This window comes from Manihot esculenta, chromosome 15 (genome assembly GCF_001659605.2).
Source record: "Manihot esculenta cultivar AM560-2 chromosome 15, M.esculenta_v8, whole genome shotgun sequence".
In the NCBI taxonomy this organism is placed as follows: domain Eukaryota; kingdom Viridiplantae; phylum Streptophyta; class Magnoliopsida; order Malpighiales; family Euphorbiaceae; genus Manihot; species Manihot esculenta.
Window position 1 is genome coordinate 2,460,321 of NC_035175.2, and position 19,514 is coordinate 2,479,834.

General features: G+C 35.8%; 3 protein-coding genes across 4 annotated transcripts; all 3 read right to left on the minus strand.

The window, feature by feature from the left end:
* Positions 1 to 77: 77 nt before the first annotated feature.
* LOC110601678 (protein NETWORKED 1A) lies at positions 78 to 8,989 on the minus strand. 2 transcript variants are annotated; one of them, XM_021738904.2, is made up of 5 exons: positions 8,580 to 8,989; positions 7,937 to 8,044; positions 7,578 to 7,858; positions 1,910 to 6,081; positions 78 to 1,488 (listed from the first exon to the last, which is right to left on the minus strand). In XM_021738904.2, the coding sequence occupies exons 3-5, from the start codon at positions 7,678 to 7,680 to the stop codon at positions 343 to 345; spliced, it is 5,421 nt and encodes a 1,806-aa protein (XP_021594596.1). In that variant the 5' UTR covers positions 7,681 to 7,858; positions 7,937 to 8,044; positions 8,580 to 8,989; the 3' UTR covers positions 78 to 342. The 2 variants fall into 2 exon arrangements, with proteins under 2 accessions (XP_021594596.1, XP_021594597.1); XM_021738905.2 differs by having other exon boundaries at positions 8,551 to 8,989.
* Positions 8,990 to 13,813: 4,824 nt separating this feature from the next.
* LOC110600761 (40S ribosomal protein S3a) lies at positions 13,814 to 16,411 on the minus strand. Its single transcript, XM_021737625.2, has 7 exons — positions 16,256 to 16,411; positions 16,118 to 16,165; positions 15,902 to 16,007; positions 14,842 to 14,979; positions 14,543 to 14,728; positions 14,238 to 14,438; positions 13,814 to 14,125 (listed from the first exon to the last, which is right to left on the minus strand). Exons 1-7 carry the CDS (start codon positions 16,264 to 16,266, stop codon positions 14,033 to 14,035), a joined length of 783 nt encoding a protein of 260 aa, XP_021593317.1. The 5' UTR covers positions 16,267 to 16,411; the 3' UTR covers positions 13,814 to 14,032.
* Positions 16,412 to 17,334: 923 nt separating this feature from the next.
* Positions 17,335 to 18,718, minus strand: LOC110602573 (leucine-rich repeat extensin-like protein 6). Its single transcript, XM_021740123.2, has one exon. The coding sequence runs from the start codon at positions 18,681 to 18,683 to the stop codon at positions 17,586 to 17,588; it is 1,098 nt and encodes a 365-aa protein (XP_021595815.1). The 5' UTR covers positions 18,684 to 18,718; the 3' UTR covers positions 17,335 to 17,585.
* Positions 18,719 to 19,514: the final 796 nt, after the last annotated feature.

Below are 19,514 nucleotides of genomic sequence, written 5' to 3' on the forward strand. Positions count from 1 at the left end.
GCTGATTTTGTATTCATTTTCATCTCTCAAGATGAGAAGTACAGTGCCTTGTTCACACCTTTCGGCTTCAATTACAATTTGGCAGCAAGAAAATTCCTGCATTCCGGATAGATATCCAAGAAATTGATGCTACATCGATACTGTTCAACTGAATTAACACGATTAAAACATGCTGACAGAAACAGCTTATTACTGCTAGACAAGGCTAGTTCTTACTGTTCTCCTAGGCTAGGCTAAAAGGGACATCAAACAAACTATTACAAGAAATGTTCTCTTAAACATCATGAAATTTTGAAGAAATTTTAGTTAACAAAATCAATCGCTTCTCCTTGAGCGGTCGCCTCAATCTTCATAGGAAGACGGCCTTGCACAACCGCAGAAACGAGCCTTCTTCCTCTTTCTGATACTTTTCTTACTACCACTGTAGAAGAAGTCCCTCAAGAGGATACCTGTTTTACTTCCAGGAAACCTGAGTTTACTTCTGTTTTTCTTCGCGTCCTCCAGTTTCAATAGACTGTACTGGATGCCCTGTATCTCAAATTGTAGCCGTCCAATCTGCTCTGATGCTTTCCGTGCTTTTTCTGTCAGTCTTTTTCTGTGGGCATTGCCATTCTCTTCTGATGCTATTGAAGTGCTTCCTTCTGAAGATGAGGGACATTCTTCAATGTCTTTTGTCAATTGATCGTTAGCATCTACCAGTTGCGAGACAGCCTCCTCGACTTCTTGTAACTGTCTTTTCACTCTCTCCAATTCAGCATCATTAGCTTTCTTTCTCCTTTTCATCTCCAGTTTCTTCTTCAATTCTGATACAGTTGTTTGAAGAGACGTTAATTTCTGGGCATCAGAAGCAAGTCGCTCCACTATCTTTCTTCTCTTGCCTTCTTGATTTGGCTCTTTATTGATTCTTGTGGACACCTCTAGCTTATCAATTCCCACTTCCCTCTCAACCTGTAACTCTAATGTGGGATTCTTATTCTTCTCATTGGCGTCTTGGAACTGACGATGTGCATAGACAGTCTCCAACTGTGCAGCTGCCTGCTTTTGTGCGACTCGAGCCACTGGATCAGGTTTACGGTCTTGCTCAGCAGATTCCCATAGCTTGAGCATTTGATTATCAGGCTCAGAACTCTCCATCTTGCTTCTCCTATACAATGAACAATCTGAAACCTGATCAAGTGGAATGTCTTTCATCGAAATCCCAATCTTCACTTCAGAAATTTCAGCTTTACTAGGTTCATTTTCAAGCTCCATCTCTTCCTTCTGTACCCTAAATTCCAACTGTTGAGCTCCTTTCATGGAAGATTCTAGCTTGACATCGGTAGTTTCTCTTCCCTGTATTACAAGCCTATCCATTTCTTTGACTACTGCCTTCTCAACCGCCTTAATTCTATTTTGTATGTAGAGCAAATCCGAAATTCCATCTGGCACTCTTTCATCGCATATGAGTTCTTGTTTGCTGATTTCCTGAAGTTGAATAGAATCCACATTCTGATGACACAACAAGAAAATATAACATATTAGTAATGCACACTTCTGTATAGAACAACACTAGGCCTGATGGCGCAACTCGCTTGGAATTCTGAAATACATATATTTCTGCCATAGTGAAATTTGCAAAGCATAAGAGCACTAACCCATTAAAATCCTCATCATTCACGTGGCATTTTAAAAATATGTAAATTAGTAAAGCAATCGCTAGTAGAAATTTAAATCTTAAAGCTGTCAAATCAGATAAGCAAGTTTCTCTAAGTAGAACGTAAATTGGATGGTTAGGCGCAAAAAAACTTATGTCATGTCCTATAAAATCAGTTTCTTCTTTTTGAGCTATCCATTGAAAAGAGAGGAAAACAAGGACTCTGATCTACGAAATTGCTTCAAGGTTAATCCTTAAGGGGCGCAAGAACTATACCATCTGCCTTTGATTGCAAGCCGCCATAAATCTTGTACAAAGAAGGGCATTGCGCTCAAGGGATTCTATATTATCTCTTAGAGAAGCTATGACTGGAGCATATGCAGACAACTGAGCCTTCATTTCTCCAATTTCAGTTTCCAGGAAGCCAAATCTTTCTTTCATCTCTTCAATTTTGATATCCTTGGTTGCATTTTCACCTTCAAGATTCTCACAAACTTCAGTCAGTTCATGAACCTTATTTTCAAGAAAAACCTCACGTATGGAGGATATCTGAAGATCAAAATAGAATGAGGAAGCCTCAGCTTCAAAGAGCTCAAACTCGTTGCTCCTGTCTTGTAACTCCAAACTCAAGTTCTCTTCCCTAGTTCTTCGTTCTGCAACTTCCTTGCATAACATACTTGCTTCTGACTCCAGATTTTCATTTGCTTCTTTAAGACATTCAATTTCCACATTCTGAATTATGCTACAATTGGAAAACTCAATAATCTGCTTCTCTATATTCTCCCTGGCCATTTTTGATTCTTCACATTCCCTCTTCAGTTCCTCAACAGTTATGCACAATTCCACATTCAAGTTATGCGCAGCCTTAAGCTTTCGTTCCACTTCTAAAAGCTCAGCAGCTTTTTGTTGGAGAAAATCCTGCCCAATTAATATTTGATAGTTCAATTGATGAGTTAAGTCTTTCCCTTCTTGAAGCTCCTGGTGCAATTTCTCAATCGTTTCATTAAGATGGAGGCTTTCGGTTTCTTTTGCTTCCAGCTTCTGCCCCAACATCTCGACCTTCTTCTTGAGGTCATTGTTAAGCACATGGAGACATTTGATATCTTCAGTAAGTGCTCCAAGTTCCTCAACTTTCTCACTCCCAAAGCTCTTGAAAACTGATGATATGCTATTGAGAGCCAGTACTTCCCGGAGAGATTCACTGTTTTCCTCCTCAAGTGTATGCACTTCCTCTTTCAGATATGAAATTTTCTCAAGTAAAGATCTGTTTTCTTCAAGTGCCTTGAAGTTTTCTTCTTGCAATGCCCGGTAAGAACCCTGAAAACTCTCAAGATTCCAATGTTGAGTTTCCAATTCAGCCTTTAATACTTCTTGCTGCTTCTCTCCTTTACTTATTTCCAACCTCTGTTGCTTGTTCATCTCCAGCAGTTCATGCTTATCCTTTTGCAGAAGATTACAGTGCTCCAACATCATGTCAATCTCCCTCTTAAGGAGTTTCTTCTCAGACTCGAGTTCAGTACCCTCTGATCTTAGTTCTCCAAGTAAAGTTAAGAGAACTAAGTTCTCAACCGCCAGTTGTTGCTTCTCATCCTCATTTCTCTGAAGTGTACCTTTTAGGTCCTTGATGTTATCCAAAATCTGGAGAAGAGGAATCTGCTCTTCTTCAATCCCATCTTCATGCTCATTGAATGGATCAAATTGAAGAGCCCTGAACACTTGATGTATTCCCATCCTCAGCTTTTCAATTTCGTCCAATAAGAATTCTACTTCCACTTGCTGCTCAAGATTCTCAGACTCCAACTCTGATATTAGTTTGTTCGACAATTTGGATGCCTCAATATGTTTCTTGCATTCAACCAGCACAGACAAATTCTTCTCTTCCAAATCTTGAATAAACTTCTGCAAGATGAAGATCTCAACCTGAGCATTTGCAGCCTTGTCTAGTTCTTCTTCAAATTCTTTCTTACTTGACTTACTTTCTTCTATGAGGAGAAGGACCTGGCTCTCCAGATCTGTCAATCGGGATTCACTAGACTGTATATAACTCGCACGCTCTTGTTTTTCTACACCCAGGTAACTCTGCAATTCTCTTACTTCACAAAGTGCTAATTCTTTCTCCTTCTCCAGATCAGTATATTTATCTTCCAATCTTGTAAACCTCCTTTCTAGGTTTCCCAGTCTCTGTTCAACATTTTCAAGCTGACTCAAGAGGATGCTTCTTTCATTTTGAAGATTGGATTTCTCATCTTTGAGCATCTGACAGAATTCTCCCAAACCTTTTGACTTTTCCCTTAAACCTTCAAGTTCAACATTTGCATGAGAGAGTGAATTCTCCAGCATGGCATCTTTGTCCAAGAGCTTTTGCATATTCTCTGTCATAGTTTGCAGCTGAGAAAGCAGGATGGCTTTTTCAGCCACAAGACTGGATTTTTCTCCTTGAAGAAACTGGCAGGACTCCTGAAATTCTTTAACCCTCTCTATTGATCCTTGCAACTTGCCATTCAGTTCTGATAGGGATCTCTCCAGAGCAACATTCCTCTGCAGAAGCTCATTCATGTCCCTCAACTTCCCATAGAGATCTTCTTTTTCATCTCTGTCCTTTTTGCAAACTTCTTTCAGCTTCAAGTTCTCATCTTGCAAGTCCTTGATGTCCTTGATGGCTGAATTCAGGCACTGAGGATCCAGACCTAATGAGCACAATTGTCCTATTAAATCTTGATATCTCTGATTCAAACCCTCAATCTCCTCCTTCAAATGTTGGATCTCTTCCTGCAGAAAATTACTTTGGGCCACTTGCTGGGTCAGATCCATTTCCAGTTTTTCTTTCACTTCCTTCAGGCTTAGAATTTCATTTTGTAAATTCATTATTGAAGTTCTTGAAGAACTGTTCAATGCACCAAGACTCTGGTTCTCTTCCTTGAACCATTGGAGATCTTCCTGCAGGTCATTGTTGCATATCTCCAAGTCCTTCAACAACTGAAGCTTCCTCTGAAGTTCTTGCGCCAATGCTCCCTGCTCCTCTTGAGACTGAGAGTGCAACTTCTGCAAAGTTTGCAATGCAGTTTCAATTTGAACAAACCGTGAGTGCTCATATTGCAGTGAAGTTTGAAGTTTCTCCAATTCATTTTCTTTCTCCAAAAGTTCTTGATCCTTTGTTGCTATCTTCTCTGCCAGACTATCTGCCTCCAAGTGCAGAGACTGATTTGATCTCTCTAACAGTAAAAACTGCTCGTCTGCATCTTTCAATTTTGCAGCCCCAGTCAGAACTTCACTGTTGAGTCTTTTGACATCATCTTGGGCATGAGAAAGTTCAGACTCCATTTTAGCCATTCTCTCCAAACACTGCTCATACCGAATTTCCATAGCTTCTTTCTCTTTGTTCAACCTAGCAAGAGCTTCCTTCAATGCTTTAACTTCAGATTCTGCTCTTTCAGTTTGCTCATTAAGGATTTTTGCCTTTGCCTCTGCAAGAGAGATTTTATTCTCCAAAGTTGATATCAAGTCAAGACACTGGTTGTACTGAAGAAGACCAACTTCCTTGTCAGTTTCCAGCGCAGAAAGTTCTTGCTTGAGATTTTGAGCTTCTATTTCTGCTTTAATTGCTCTCTCAGTAAGTCCCTTTGCATCCTCCTGTGTCAGAGAGATCATATTCTCCATACTAGAAATTCTTTCCAAACATTTGTTGTACTGAAGAAGACCAACATCCCTCTCAGATTCTAATTTCACAAGGGTTTCCTTCAGGATTTTAACTTCAATTTCAGCTCTGCTTGCTCTTTCTTCAAGTCCTCCAGCTTCCTTAAGTTCTTTTTCCAGGCCAGATAACTTCTGCAAGCTCTGCTGATACTGAAGAAGAACAGCTTCCTTTTCAGCTTGAATCTCTGCAAGAGTTTTCTTCAAGTTCTGAACTTCAGTTTCATCTTCCACCATTTCATGGATGTTTGGGCTTTTTTTCATTTTTCCTTCTGAAACTTTTGAAATCATTACTCCTGACCCAAACATATCATTGAGCTGTTTTAATCCCTTTCTGCTAATTCCAGAATCTGATCCTTCTGAATATCCTCCATTGCTTTTCATTGTGTGTAGGTTGGCCGAAGAGAGTCCTAGGGCATCCTTATGCAAGTCATCTGGGTCGAGTAATGCACGAATTGGATGTGGCATTTCTGGTGTGTGAGGCTCACCTTCAGGACCTGAAGAGCTTGATGGGGAATCATCAGCCAGCACAAAAGGTACTTGGTTTGGAAATGCTTCTGCCATGGTTCGATGGGCTTGCCGAAGCTCCACGGTTGCATGATCATACCTCTCTGCTAGTGCACGATAAGCACGGTAGAACTCCTCAACCAACTTCATCAGCTCTGGACGTTTTTTATAGTACATTTCTGCTCTCCTTGCAAATGAATCTGCATCCTCTTCAATAAGCTTGATCATTGCTTTTACTTTGGCATCCATATCTGTTTAAACAGATTTATTTGTTCATTGAGAGAATGGCCCATGAATTGCAAAAATATATGTAAATAACAGTTCAATTTCTTACTAAGAGCTAACCAGTGAAAACTTAGCATAGCTCTACTACCTCTTGCAAATTATAGCAAATAAGATTAAGAGCTTTTATAATTTTCATGATGTACAATGAGAGGGTGATATTCTATTGAACTATCCACATCTATTTCTCTATTGAAAGAACGTGTACTAAGGAACCAATAAAATATATTTGCAGAACTCTAATCCAAAAATTAGTTAAAAGAGAAAAAGATTTCATTTAAGTTGGTCTCAACCAGCAGCGAGATGTGAAGGATAACTCAAAAGTGCACTCACACACATGAAAATTTTATATAACTTGATCAAGAAGAAGCTACATGGCCCATATGTATATGCTGCACAAATGCATTGTTTAAGGTCTTTAACTGTGATGTTCTGCATAAATGTCACAATAACAAAAAGAAAAGAACATATGAAATTTCAGGAAAATTGTATTAGCATCTATGGATCAGTATGCAAAACTGTTGAAATCCTGCATATGCTGTTACAATCTGTAAATAGATAAAAGTTTCATGGTTTTTTACACTACTGCTGAATGCCAGCCACTACTATTACAAAGACATTTTTTTAAACTTTACAAGATAATAGCTCCTTCCAATCAATTAAAATACCAGGATTTTATAAAAGAATGATGAATTTTTTTGTGGTTTTCTTTTATCACAGGGGTGAAACTTTAAGTTCAGGAAATTATTTAGTTAATCCGGTCCTTAAATTGATAATATACATAGGAAGTTCAGGATTGATATTATCTTATAACTATTATGCAAGGAAAACTCATCATTTGAAATTATCAGGTTGGAAATCTTAAAACCCATCAATTAAGTGTTTTGTAGATAAAAAATTCAAGAGCAGTTGTTTTGAACCAAGGTTTTCATGGTTTGATACTGCAAAAGGTTCATCTCATAAAACTAAAGCTCCAGGGTTAGCTTAATCTATATCTTATTGTTTCCTGAACAAACATTCAGTACTACCATTATCAAACGTTTGAGCCCATTATCAATTATGACAACCTAAGCTTCTCTGAAATATGATTCCATACTACCAAATCTACCAAATGTCAAGTCAGAACACTAGTAGACAGGAAAATTTCATTTATTCATTCCCCTTTTTCCTTTGTCGTATTCTTCATTTCTTTTTTTCAGAAGGGCTCACCTATCGATTTTATATTAAAGCCAGTAACATTGATACTGCTGTTAACTAATTTTAGTAGTGAAGTCTTTGGAAGACCAGCTCTTAGTAACACATATAAATATATAATCTTACATTTTCTAGAATACAATGCACTAAAGACCAGCTCTTAGTAACACATGTAAATATATAATCTTACATTTTCTAGAATACAATGCACTAAAGACCAGCTCATTACACAACAAGACAATTCACCAAGATCTAGGAAGAGAACAGAGACCTGTGAGATTTTCCTGAAGCCATTTCGAATTCTTGGGGCTATTGTGGCTATCCCACCACCAGGAATACAATCGCCTGGATTCAGAATGTGACAAGGTTGCCATGATTCCAGCTAGCAACAAAGCTACTGGTATGGACTTTGCAAAGGTCGGGTCCTTGCACCAGTAATAGAAACCCAAGTATTGGATCCAGGCCAGACTTATACTGGTACTTAACTGCTTCCAGCTGCTCACTTAAAACTCTTGTAGAGCCTGCAAGATCTTTGTTTCACTTCTTGCACGCCTAGAACATCGAGAATCATAAAATTACTAACATTTCAAGTAGATATGCTCCAAATTTACAGAATTCTATGCAGACTACCTGCTCAATTGAACAACAGACCACTATTTCTCCAGCCAAAGGAACTCACTCGCTTCAGTCAATTTAAAATTGTAAATTGAAGGGAAATGAAAAGTAAGATCATCAAACCTGTAAGTTGTCAAAAAACAGTGAAGATATAGTCAAACAATGTGAAAACAAAACCAAATACAAATCAATCAAAGAGAAACCAGGGGGCTATATATTGAAGAATCATGTATTCTTTAGATCTCCCAAGTCCATTAGGCAAGAAGCAGTAATATGCATCATTAAAAATGACTGCCTGTATGACTCCAGAGAAGTCCTTTTGCAGATAAAGAAAGGAACATTAAAACACCTAGACACAGTGACTAATTTTTTTTCCAAAAAAAAATTCAGCGAAATCAAATCTAGTAGTCGATGATCCAAAGGAGTATAAAAACGCAATCTTTGTGGAAACACCTATGGAAAAAATAATAATCTCGAATGAACTACCACGACTATGAACAAAAACTGATCTCGTATGCATCCGCTAGTAGCGACTAACATCCAAAACAAGTAAACAACAAAATAAAAAAGATGAAACTTCAACCAAATGGGTACCCACAGAACTGCAAAAAAAAAAAAAAAGGGCTTACTCTTTGGCCACTGCGGATCAAAAACCTACCCAAAGAACGGAACCCAGTAATGGGTAGTGATTAGCAGCTGCGATGCTAAACTCCCAGCTGCACATCGTTCTAGTCACCCCATTTTCTCTCTCTAACAAACTCAGAAACGTTCACTCATAGCGTCCTCCTTTCTCTCTCCACAATGAGGCATCAGCATTATATTCTGAAAACCGGTGAGTTTTACTGTGAAAAGGCTGACAAAAGGAAGATAAAAGTGAGAAATTTTTGGTAGAAGAGGATATTTTACAGCATATACACATGTGGGTTCATATCAGGAGCATGGGATTAATGAGTCTTATAATTTGATTAATGTGGAGATACTGATAAACGGTCACACTCTTCAGTTTTTGAGTATTTCTTGTCGTTGCCATTGAAATTGGGACAGGCAGAGGACCATGAAAAAGCAAGTCAAATGACTAATCTGCCATTGCTTAAGATCTCAATTATGTTCCTTCTTGGGTTCCCAATTCTGACTTCTCTTTCTCTGCAACCGATTCTACATTTTTTTTTTTTTCAAAAATGGAATTCTCAACTTAATCCTCACTAAAAGGAAAATGGAAATTCAATCTTTGAACAATTCTTCCTGATTCATGATATATCTAATACTATATGAATTTCAAATTTAATCATTTTATTGATTTATAAAAAAAATTTGAAATTATCCAAAATAAAATATTGTTCATTAGTTATTTTATAGAATTATGTATTTATTAAATTTAAAATATTTAATTTATTATAATAAAATTCTAGTCATAAAATTTATATAAAAATTAAATAAAATACATCTAATTATTAATTTTATTGGCATGAGAATATCAACTGCCACATTAGCAAGTTGTTGACTGTTGACTTTATTGTCCTAATAGATCAGCATGCAATTTAATTTCCAGCACATTCACATATTAAATATTTCTTTATAAGAAATATAATTTTGATTCTGATTCCATGTCCCTGCTTGATTTTATCACAATTTTTTTAGTAAAATAATTTCTTAAATTAATTATTTAATCATGCCATCACATGCCCTTTACAAAACACAAAGGAAGCTTCTATATGATTTCTTTTTTCCTTAAAAAAAAAAATTCAGATCTTGGGTTTATTTTTCTTCCTATTTTTATTTAGATTATTTATAAAATTAAGGTTATAAATTAATAATTAAGATGGTAGCATCTCTTAATCAGATAAATTGAGGCTCACATTAATTCATAAAAGTTCCTTCCAAGTTTCTCCATCTTGGTAGAGGACGTGTCGGCACCAACCATGATTAAATGGACACATGCTGGAAAATAATTTTACTCTATTTAACTTTTCCGAGTACTATTTTATTTTAAAATTTTTACACAATAATAATGAAATTATTATTTCACATACAAATTTAAATAATTTACTTCCGTTAATTTATTAATAAAACATAAATAATTAAAAAAATATGAAATTTTAGAAATTATAGAATAATTAAATTTTAATTAATAATATGCACTATGTGTCAATATACAATAAACTAGTTGGCGTAAATTATATATTTTATTAATTCTTTATTTTGGAAAATAGAAAGAAATGATCCGTTACAATTTCATTCTATATTAAATATAATTCACTTCCATTTTTGTTTTTCCTTGTTAATGTATTAAATTTATTAATTATTAATTAAATGGCCATCATGACTTCTTTTTCAAATTTTCTCTTGCAATCATTATTCAATCAATTCAGAAAAAAATTATTCAATAATTTAATTATTAGGAAACATTTTTAGGATTGAATTCAACTTTTTGAATCAAATTACTAGCATTAACGAGAATTTATTCAGCAATATTCTTAAATATATAATACACATACTAAACTCTTATAAAAAGAAAGAAAAAAATTATAATATTCTTTTTTCCAATTGATTAAATAAGGGTTGCATGAGAAAATTTGTAAAGAAGCATGGTGGCCCTTCTTTAACAATTAATAATTTATAATACGTAAAGATAAAAATGGAAGAGAACTTTGTTTAATATGGAAGGAAAATCATAATGGATCCTTTTCTCATGCTTTCCAAGACAAAGAATTAAAAAAAAAAAATCTATAATCTTATGCTAAATTTCAAAGTAAAGAGATTTGTGGTATAGGGCAGATTGAAAATATATATAAAAAAAAAACTATTTTAAATTTAGAGACTATTTTAAATTTTATTTATTAATGGTTGGTCAAAAATCTTATTGTTTTTCATTTATTTTTCGATATTATTACGTTGTATAGTATTCCTACAATTCGATAGAGGATGCAAATATTTAAAGATTCTTCTTCTTTCTATACGTACATTTACCGAGATTAAAAAAAAAAAAGGGCAACTTTTTCCATTTTTAACTTTGCTAATCAATGCCAAAAATGGTAATGAGGTGATAAGAGCCATGGTTAACCATCCCAAAAAGAAGAAAGATAAGTGATTAAAGGGCCATAATTATGATTACATCATCAATGTCTATTGGCTAATCATATGAAACTAACTGTATTAAGTTAACTAGGGATTAGTTCCAGAAAGAAACTTGTTTTTTTTTTCTTGTACAGTAACGTAATATGAGATTCCAACATGGGTGGCCTTTGTATCTGCACCGTTGATTTGATGAGTTGAGCATGGACCCAGGGTTCACATGGGGTAATTCGCCGAGCCTTGTTAAAAACCTCAAAACCTTGTCTGGTCTGTGAGCACTGAGCACATTGATCCATGGTTCTTAATTAGATCATTAGCTAGGTTGGTAATCATTTAGCTAAATTTGGAAAGAAAAACTCTTTTATTTATTTTTTTATCGTAGAGAGTTATAAAGAAATTGAAGATTAGGTTTTGAGATCTCGTATTTATTAAAAAAATATATTTATTGAATGCAACTCTTCAACCTACTTTTTATATATAAAATATAAAGTTCAGTATTATGCACTCACTTACTGTTCCCACGTGAATCTCAGGATTTCTTCATCTTCTAATAACTAGATAACCAAGACTAATGAAGCTTAATGTGTGAAATAGAGATTTAAGAATGAAGGGTTTGAAGAAGATGAAGGCTAGTTAATGTTGGCAGGAACTGTATTGCCATTTTCACATTTCTTTGTCGAACTAGAATTTGATGGTTACTGCATACCAAGCTATTGTGCCCCAAGCTATTGTGCTTTAAAGGCACTATAGCAGGAAAATCACCGACCGAAAGTGATGTGATTTCCTTGTCTCTCTCTCTCTTAAATTATTGTGGAAGGAAAGTAGATAAAGCAATATGTATGTGAATGGATGTTTATGTTATGGTGGAAGAGGAAGACTTATGTATGATACGTCTACCACTCTTAATTCGCACCAACCATGAAGGACAAGTTGTCTTTGAAAATCCTGAAAAGCAATGGACCAGCAATTCAAAAGAGATAAAGATCCATATTTTGTTTCTGTTTTTTAGTGTAGTAGCCAGCTATGCGCCAATGCTACCCCTTCCCTTCAAAGATTCTGAAAAGTTGATGGAAAGAATTACAAAAATTTGTTGGGTTTTGTCCTAGCAAGTGAAGTGTGGGCAGCCACTTGACCCACATAATTATGTCACACTGAAAAGGAAGTGCCATGGTATTTTCTCTCTCTCCCATGTGCGGCCTTTTTACCTCTACATGGCTGGTATGAGAATACAAATTGGACAATCGCTCTTCATTATGGCTTTTTTTCTAGAGTAATTATTTAGCAGATCAGGAGTTGGCTGGGGCCGCAACCCCTGAATACTACAGTACGCTATGCAATTTACTCATGGCCTAACAGATTACTTTTCCACTTCACCGGAACTACTACTTAGAATTTTATTTATTGGCCCAGCTAGGACAACTTAAAAATATTTAGCCCTAGTATCCATGGTTTTTTTTTTTCTTCCAAAAGTATCCATGGGTTTGATCACCTTCTGAATGGAGTTAAATCCCATTCTGACCATTAGATTTTGGTCGATTTCACTACTTTCAGAAAAGTTCTGCAATGTGGATCTGGCATTTGATTACTTCACCAAAAGACAGGGTACCATGACCTAGGGTAGCTTATTCCATGTAACTCCCTAGAGGGATGCATGTTCTTATCCCATACATCAATCTCTCTTAGTAACACGTAAATTTTTCATTTTTTTTTGGGAAGAGAATCTGTAGAATATATTAGAAACTCGAGTCAACAGCAAGAATTAACCCACACAGACGGAGAGCCAAAAGAGGGGGAAGCTCTATCTAGAGAGTGGGCAACTACGAGTAACCTTCCTACTAACCCACTTCAGGGAGAGAGAATTAGAGTGTAAAATATAATGTTTACAATCATTAATGATAGCTCCAACTCTGAGAAGTCGCCATCAGAGGAATTAACAGCCTTAAACACCTCCATGGAATACAATCTCAATGGAAACAGATGGAAGCTGAAGAGGAGGGACCTATTATTTGCCCTCATGGAGGCCCAATGTTTCTGCTTCCACGGGTTTCCAATGCCCCGCAGGCGTCCTAGAAATGCGAGTAATAAAAGAATAAGATCCTCTGGTCACAGCACCAAAACTTGCAGAGACAAAATTAGGAAAGATGATCGGACGCATCGATATTGCATTCGAAGGAGCCCACTTGGGTGTTGCAACCCATCTAACTGTCGCCAGTCCTCCATTAGCCACAACACACTGCATATCAGAATCTTTACCCCGTCAAAGCAGGTGATTTCAAAGCTGACGAGCAACAATACTGCCTTCCGATATCAACTGACCATCTCTGCCTAGAGCAATGAGGAGAAGAACTCAACAAAGTAATCAATTGGCTCGTCAATCTAAATCCCAGCAGAAACCAGAAAGAACGATCCTCGGGGGAGAGGCAAAGAAAATGGAATAGCGATCCCATAGAACCAGACTATATAAGCACTGATTACTAATATCAATAGACTTTTGAGCAAGCATAGCACTAGTAGGGAGGATGTCCCCAAGGCACCTCCACATGAAAGTGAAGAAATTATCAAATGCTAAAGAAAAACTTTTTGCCAAATTAAACAGACAGTTTCATCATCTCCATTTACAAATTCAAAATATATTGCTTAAAATTTATCTAGCATATTACTGCTCTTGAAAAATTGAAAATTCCAACAATTGAAAAAAAAAGCAAGAGAATGCTTGAACACCGATGTTTTATCCACACATCCGCGATTTTGCATCACAGATGGAATCCATAAATTCCCTAATCGACAAAAGTGAAAAGTCCTAGTCACCTCCAAATCAAATAATGGGAAATATGTAAATGTGTATAATTTTGGGCAACAAGTAGCCAACTATTTGATAAAAGTGCAAAAACATGTCCTAGAAAGAACCATTCTGAATCTCATTTAAATGAAAGACGCGCTAAACAAAAACGTGCAGCAACTTAAAGCATTGTCTGCAATTTAGAAAAAAGGGAGATCAACAGTAACTCAAAAAATAGCAAAAACAAAATCATTTCAAGCTCATGCGGCAGCTTCAGCAGGAGCCTCAGCCATTGTTTCATCAGCAGGCCTTTCCAACTTCACACCTACATCCTCTGAATAATCACCATGAACCTGCATTATTTACATGGCAAAATCATCAGAAGCAGCACACATTATCAAAACACATTCAACTCATGATCCAAAAAAGTAAATATTGGAGCAAACGGAAGTGCAGAAGACATGCCTCCATCAGTTTTCCGAGATCAAATTTTGGAGCTTTCAAAATCTTTACTTTCCGAATGAAGACATTTTGTAAAGGATAGATGCTTGAAGTTGCCTTCTCAATTTCTTTGCCAATGATCTCAGGAATGAACTTGCGAACCAAATCCTTGAGATCAGAAGACGACGCTTGGGCTATCATGATCTCCCTCATTTTCCTACGAATCTGGTAAATAAAAGAAGAATTTTGTCAATTGTCATTTACAAGCAAACCAAAATAAAAACACTCAGAAAAGAAGATTCATCTTCTAAGGCAATGTCATGCTTCACCTGTCTTATCTGGCTGGATTGAGCATAGCAAGTCCTCTTGACCTGGTTTGGTCTTCTCTTGGTAAACCCAATGCAGAACATCCTCAAGGTGTAATTATCAGTTGTCTTCACATCCACATGAGCTTCAATCAAAGTTTGCCATTTCCGCACCAAAGACCTCAACTTGTCTGTTGTAAAATCCATTCCCTATATCATGCACCAGCAGAAAATAAGAAAAAGGAACGGACAAGAACAAGACTCTTTAAATTCTCAAACAACACCGTAACAAAGAGGCATAAAAATTCTACAATCTGTCGTACCCAGAAATTTGTCAGAACATTCCTTCCTTGAACATCTTCAGCTCTCAACCGAATTTTTCTGTAAGCATGATCCTCATCACCCTGAAGGTCAGCTAGAGAGATCTCAAACACACGATGTTTCAGTCCTTCAGAAGCAATCTGTTAGAAACCAGAAGAGATGTAACGTTTACAAAAGAATGTGGATTAGTGATATATATATATACATATATATATATCATGGAAGCAGTAATTATATAGTGCATTTCATTACACACTGAACACAAACCTATACCATGTAGCACAAAGAATAAACTTGAAAGATAAGGAAAGAGTCGTTATGGCAGGCTAATACACAATTAAAAGCACCATAACAAAAATATAACACAGAACAAGTTAAAAACAGGGCTGCAAACAGAAAAAGGGAGAGAGGTACAGAAAAGGAGAATGTGCACTGCAATTGTAAGAAAATACATCAGAAAAAGGAAATTCAATATTGAGCAAAAAGTATATCAGAAAACATTATATCTATCGTACTTGTTCTTTACCATGAACAATTAGATAAACTTCTGTTGATACTATCAATGAAATTCAATATTTACAACAAAACAAAATTAAAGTATATAATGGTTGCACTGAAGATTTAATCTGTCTCATACTGACTGAAACTAACACGTACACCACATATCATCCATAACACAAATCTAATTCAGCCATAAAAAAAGACATGAAAAGAAAGCTGATTCTAAACAATTTCATCCATCACCACACTTCTCTCATAAATCCGAGAATAAACTAACACAAAGAGTAGCCACTATTAGACCCATGGCTAATTTCAAGTTCAACTACTTCAATAGCAGACATAAGCATCTAACAAACAGAGCAAATTGACGTCACAGCTAGGAACAACCAAAGTGGTAAAAATAGTACTAATACTAAATAGTCGTTGAATTTTAACCAGCAGACTCAATTATACAAAACTTAGATTCAATATAACAATGGCAACCTTCCTCTTTTTTCTTTCAACGACCAAATAAAATAAGGAGGTGATAAATATCAAAATGTAGATGTAAGGCATACAAACCTTAGTACCCTGCGTACGGGTAACAAGAGTCTTGCCCACATTCTTCACTTGGAAAACAGAAGGAGCTTTTATATCGTACCAGTCTTTCTTTGCAAATGGATCCGCTCTATCCAACAAAACAAAAATGAAATAAGATATCAAAATGCCATTAAAATTGGAATTTCTGAGACCTTCATATTGATGAATAACAGAGAGGAAACTCATAGAAATACTCACGCCTTCTTCTTGCCTCCTTTCTTTCCCTTTGAAATCCTCTTGTTCTTCCTGCATAAAAACAGCAAAACCAAATTACAGATCAACTAGTTTGACGAGAGAGAGAGAGAGAGAGAGAGAGAGAGAGAGAGAGGGTTGTACCCGACGGCCATGGTTGATGGGGGTGAGAAGCTAAGGGCTCAGCTTTAGCTGTAGAAGCCTAGAAGGGAAGTGAAAAGAAGACGGCTCTCGCGCAAAAACCTTCGGAGAATCAAAACCCTATTTTCGGTATTGTGTTAAATAGGTATCACTGATCGTGTGACATCTTTTTTCTGTAAATTGATTGAGGTTATTTGGTCCTTTTTTATGGAGTTTGAGGGCAAATTTGTCATTTGAGTTTTTCCGAGAAGAAAGTGAACTACGTCGTTTCCATAAACCCCACTGGGCCATTTTAGCCTCGTCCGAAGTCTAAACTTCAAACTCAGCCCAAGCAGGTCCAAAGATGAGTCCTCGCATCTAAATATTGGGGTGGCCATTGGCCGCGGTTCAGGACCATCGGTTTTGGTTTTTGAACTATCGATCAAACTGTCATACGACTAGGGGTGAGCAGTATTCGGTTTAAACCAAAAAAACCGATTGAACCGAACCGATTTAAAATTTTGGTTCAGTTTTTTATATATTTCGGTTCGGTTCGGTTTTTAATTTCAGAAATTTCAGTTCGATTCGGTTTTGATCAGATGAAATCGAACCGAACCGATTAGTGATAATAATATATTTTTTTAATAATATAGAGAAATTAAATCATATTAAGATTAAAATATTTTATTAAATTTTAAATATTAAAAATAAAGTGTAAAAAATAAAAAAATTATTAAAAATCGAAACCGATCAAACCGAACCGAACCGAACCGGTTCGGTTCGGTTTCTGACCAAAATCGGTTCGGTTCGATTTTCATAAACACTAAAATTTCGGTTTTCGGTTTATTCGGTTCGGTTCAAAACCGAACCGACCGAATGCTCACCCCTACATACGACCGTCGGAAAGATGGTTTCGAGACTACCGATTTCAGTTTGAACCCCTTTTTGAAGCGGTTCAGAGTGGTTCATGGTAAGGTGATTTGAAACGAGTTATCTGCATTTTTTTTTTTTTGAAAAAAAAAATAAAATTACTTATATTTTATAAGAATTTATTTAAATTATTTTTTTTAATGAAATGATTGCATGCATTTATACATAGTTAGAGCTGGATTGGGAAAGACAGAGACATATTAAACAGGGTTAACTAAATAATGGAATACAGTTTCATCGGTCAATTACACGAATTTTACAAAGTATGGTATTACAGTACTTGCACAAAAAAGAAAGGAAGTAATGAGTTTTTAATAAAAATTTTACTTTGATCATTAGTTGAAAAACCAATGAAGTGATCCACCAATAGCAATGCCAGTTGTGCCGAGTGAATGATGTATAGCTGGTGATTGCAGGTGGGGTTCTAGCTGCGTGAGCACGTAATGGCACCACAATTAATAGGATTGGCGTAAAAGGACCTGCATTCTTCAGGAGATCGCTGCAAAGGTCTACTTGGAATACAATTACTTCTATCATCTTTCGCTGGCGACATGATGCACACAGGTGGCTCACCGGCGATGTAATTGAACGAGTAAGTGAAATTCTGCAAGTTACGCAAGGAACATATGCTCTTAGGAACCTGACCAGACAACTTGTTATGAGCCACATTTAGCTGCTCCAAGTTCCTCATTTCTCCTATAGACTCTGGCAATGGTCCACATAGCTGGTTAAAGCTCAAATCAAGAACTTTCAAACCTTTCAACATCCCTATATCTTGACGTAAAGAATCTGTCAATCCCAAATTTGAGAGAATAAGTTCTTCCAGGGTCCCTCCCATTTTTGCCAAACTTGGAGGGATGCAACCCCTGATGTTATTATTGGCCACGACAAACACAGAGAGCGGAGAGTTGCCTAAATTTTGAGGCAAAGATGACTCAAATTTGTTATTGTTAAGGAAAAGTGCATCGAGTTCCAGCTCAAACAGTTGTTCTGGGATATCCCCATTGAACTCATTGAATCTAATGTCTAGATATTTGAGTGAAGGTAGATAAAGAACAACGCAAGGAAATGGACCACTAAATTGATTGTTACTAACGTCAAGCTCATAAAGAAGGTGAAGATTAATAAAGCTAGCAGGGATAGTACCAGAGAAGCGGTTAGAATTTAAGTGAAAGAGAGAAAGGTCCGTGAGGAGGCCGAGCTCATCCGGCAAACATCCAGCAATGTTGGCGTGATTCAGGTCTATTCCGGCGACCGTTAAGGTATGGGAGCCATCTGGAGCTGTTGCACAATAAACGCCATTATAATGACAGACGTCAGGACCATTCCAATTGGCAGTAAAGTTGTTGGGATCAGAAGTGATTGCTTGTTTCCAAGCTTGGAGAGCGAAGTAAGCATTCATTAATCTGGGATTTGGAATGGATATCGGAGGGGGAAAGTGTTGGTGAGATTGGTTAAAGAATAGCATGATGGTGAAGACAACCCAAAGAACTTGGCTGAGACATGACGATGATTTCTTCATTTTGGATAATGATGTTGATGGACAAAGCTGTTCATCGAAGGCTTATATAATCGTTCGGATAATTTCATATTTTCATGAGACTTATGTAATAAATAATTAATTAATTTTATGTAGACATTTTATTTAAAATAAAAATTAAAAAAGTAAAATATGAGATTTCACATATTTAGTTAAATTAAAATAGAAATTGAGAGAATAAAATCTGACTTCAATGCGAAACGCATCGAACTAACATATAAACTTTACATAAAATCTTTAACAATATTCAATTTTCATATTTTATAATTGCTTAAGAGGAAATAACTGGATTAGTGGAGGATTAATGGGCATTGAAAATTGTTGACTTCCATTAATCAAGGGTGACCGAAATGTTAAGTCTTTTATAATATATTTTTATATATTATTTTATTGGTCTTACCAATTTTTTTTTCTTTTATTCTTCATGCAAAATCATGCGTTTAGTATAAAATTAGATATTGCTCCTATTATTAGGATTGAAATCTCAAATTATATATTGATAAAAAAATTAATAAACGATTGATAATTCAATAGTTAATAAAAAAATTGATAATTTATTTTACCAACTAATTTTTTTTTATAAATTCATTGCTTTTTTTTTTCTTTTTATTATAGTAAAATTGAAATAATAAAAATTACATCTTCAACCGTTAAAACTAATTTTAATACATATGAACATTAATACTTAAAAATTATATATAATCTATAAAATTTTTAGGATATATAAGAGTTTTTGACATTTGAAAAATATGGGACTAGCCATATCAATAACATATATTAATTATTATTTAAATACTATAGTAGCCATTGATT

Bases quoted from the DNA above. Each gene is read 5' to 3' on its own strand.
- LOC110600761 (XM_021737625.2), bottom strand. The intron at 14,980-15,901 runs GTTTGTATGCCT...GGTTTCTAACAG, and splicing joins CCCGTACGCAGGGTACTAAG to ATTGCTTCTGAAGGACTGAA. The intron at 14,439-14,542 runs GTGAAGCATGAC...TTTATTTACCAG, and splicing joins AATCCAGCCAGATAAGACAG to ATTCGTAGGAAAATGAGGGA.
- LOC110601678 (XM_021738904.2), bottom strand. From the start codon at position 7,680: ATGGCAACCTTGTCACATTCTGAATCCAGGCGATTGTATTCCTGGTGG. The intron at 6,082-7,577 runs GTCTCTGTTCTC...CTGTTTAAACAG, and splicing joins GCTTCAGGAAAATCTCACAG to ATATGGATGCCAAAGTAAAA. The intron at 1,489-1,909 runs GTATAGTTCTTG...TTGTGTCATCAG, and splicing joins CTTGCAATCAAAGGCAGATG to AATGTGGATTCTATTCAACT.
- LOC110602573 (XM_021740123.2), bottom strand. From the start codon at position 18,683: ATGAAGAAATCATCGTCATGTCTCAGCCAAGTTCTTTGGGTTGTCTTC.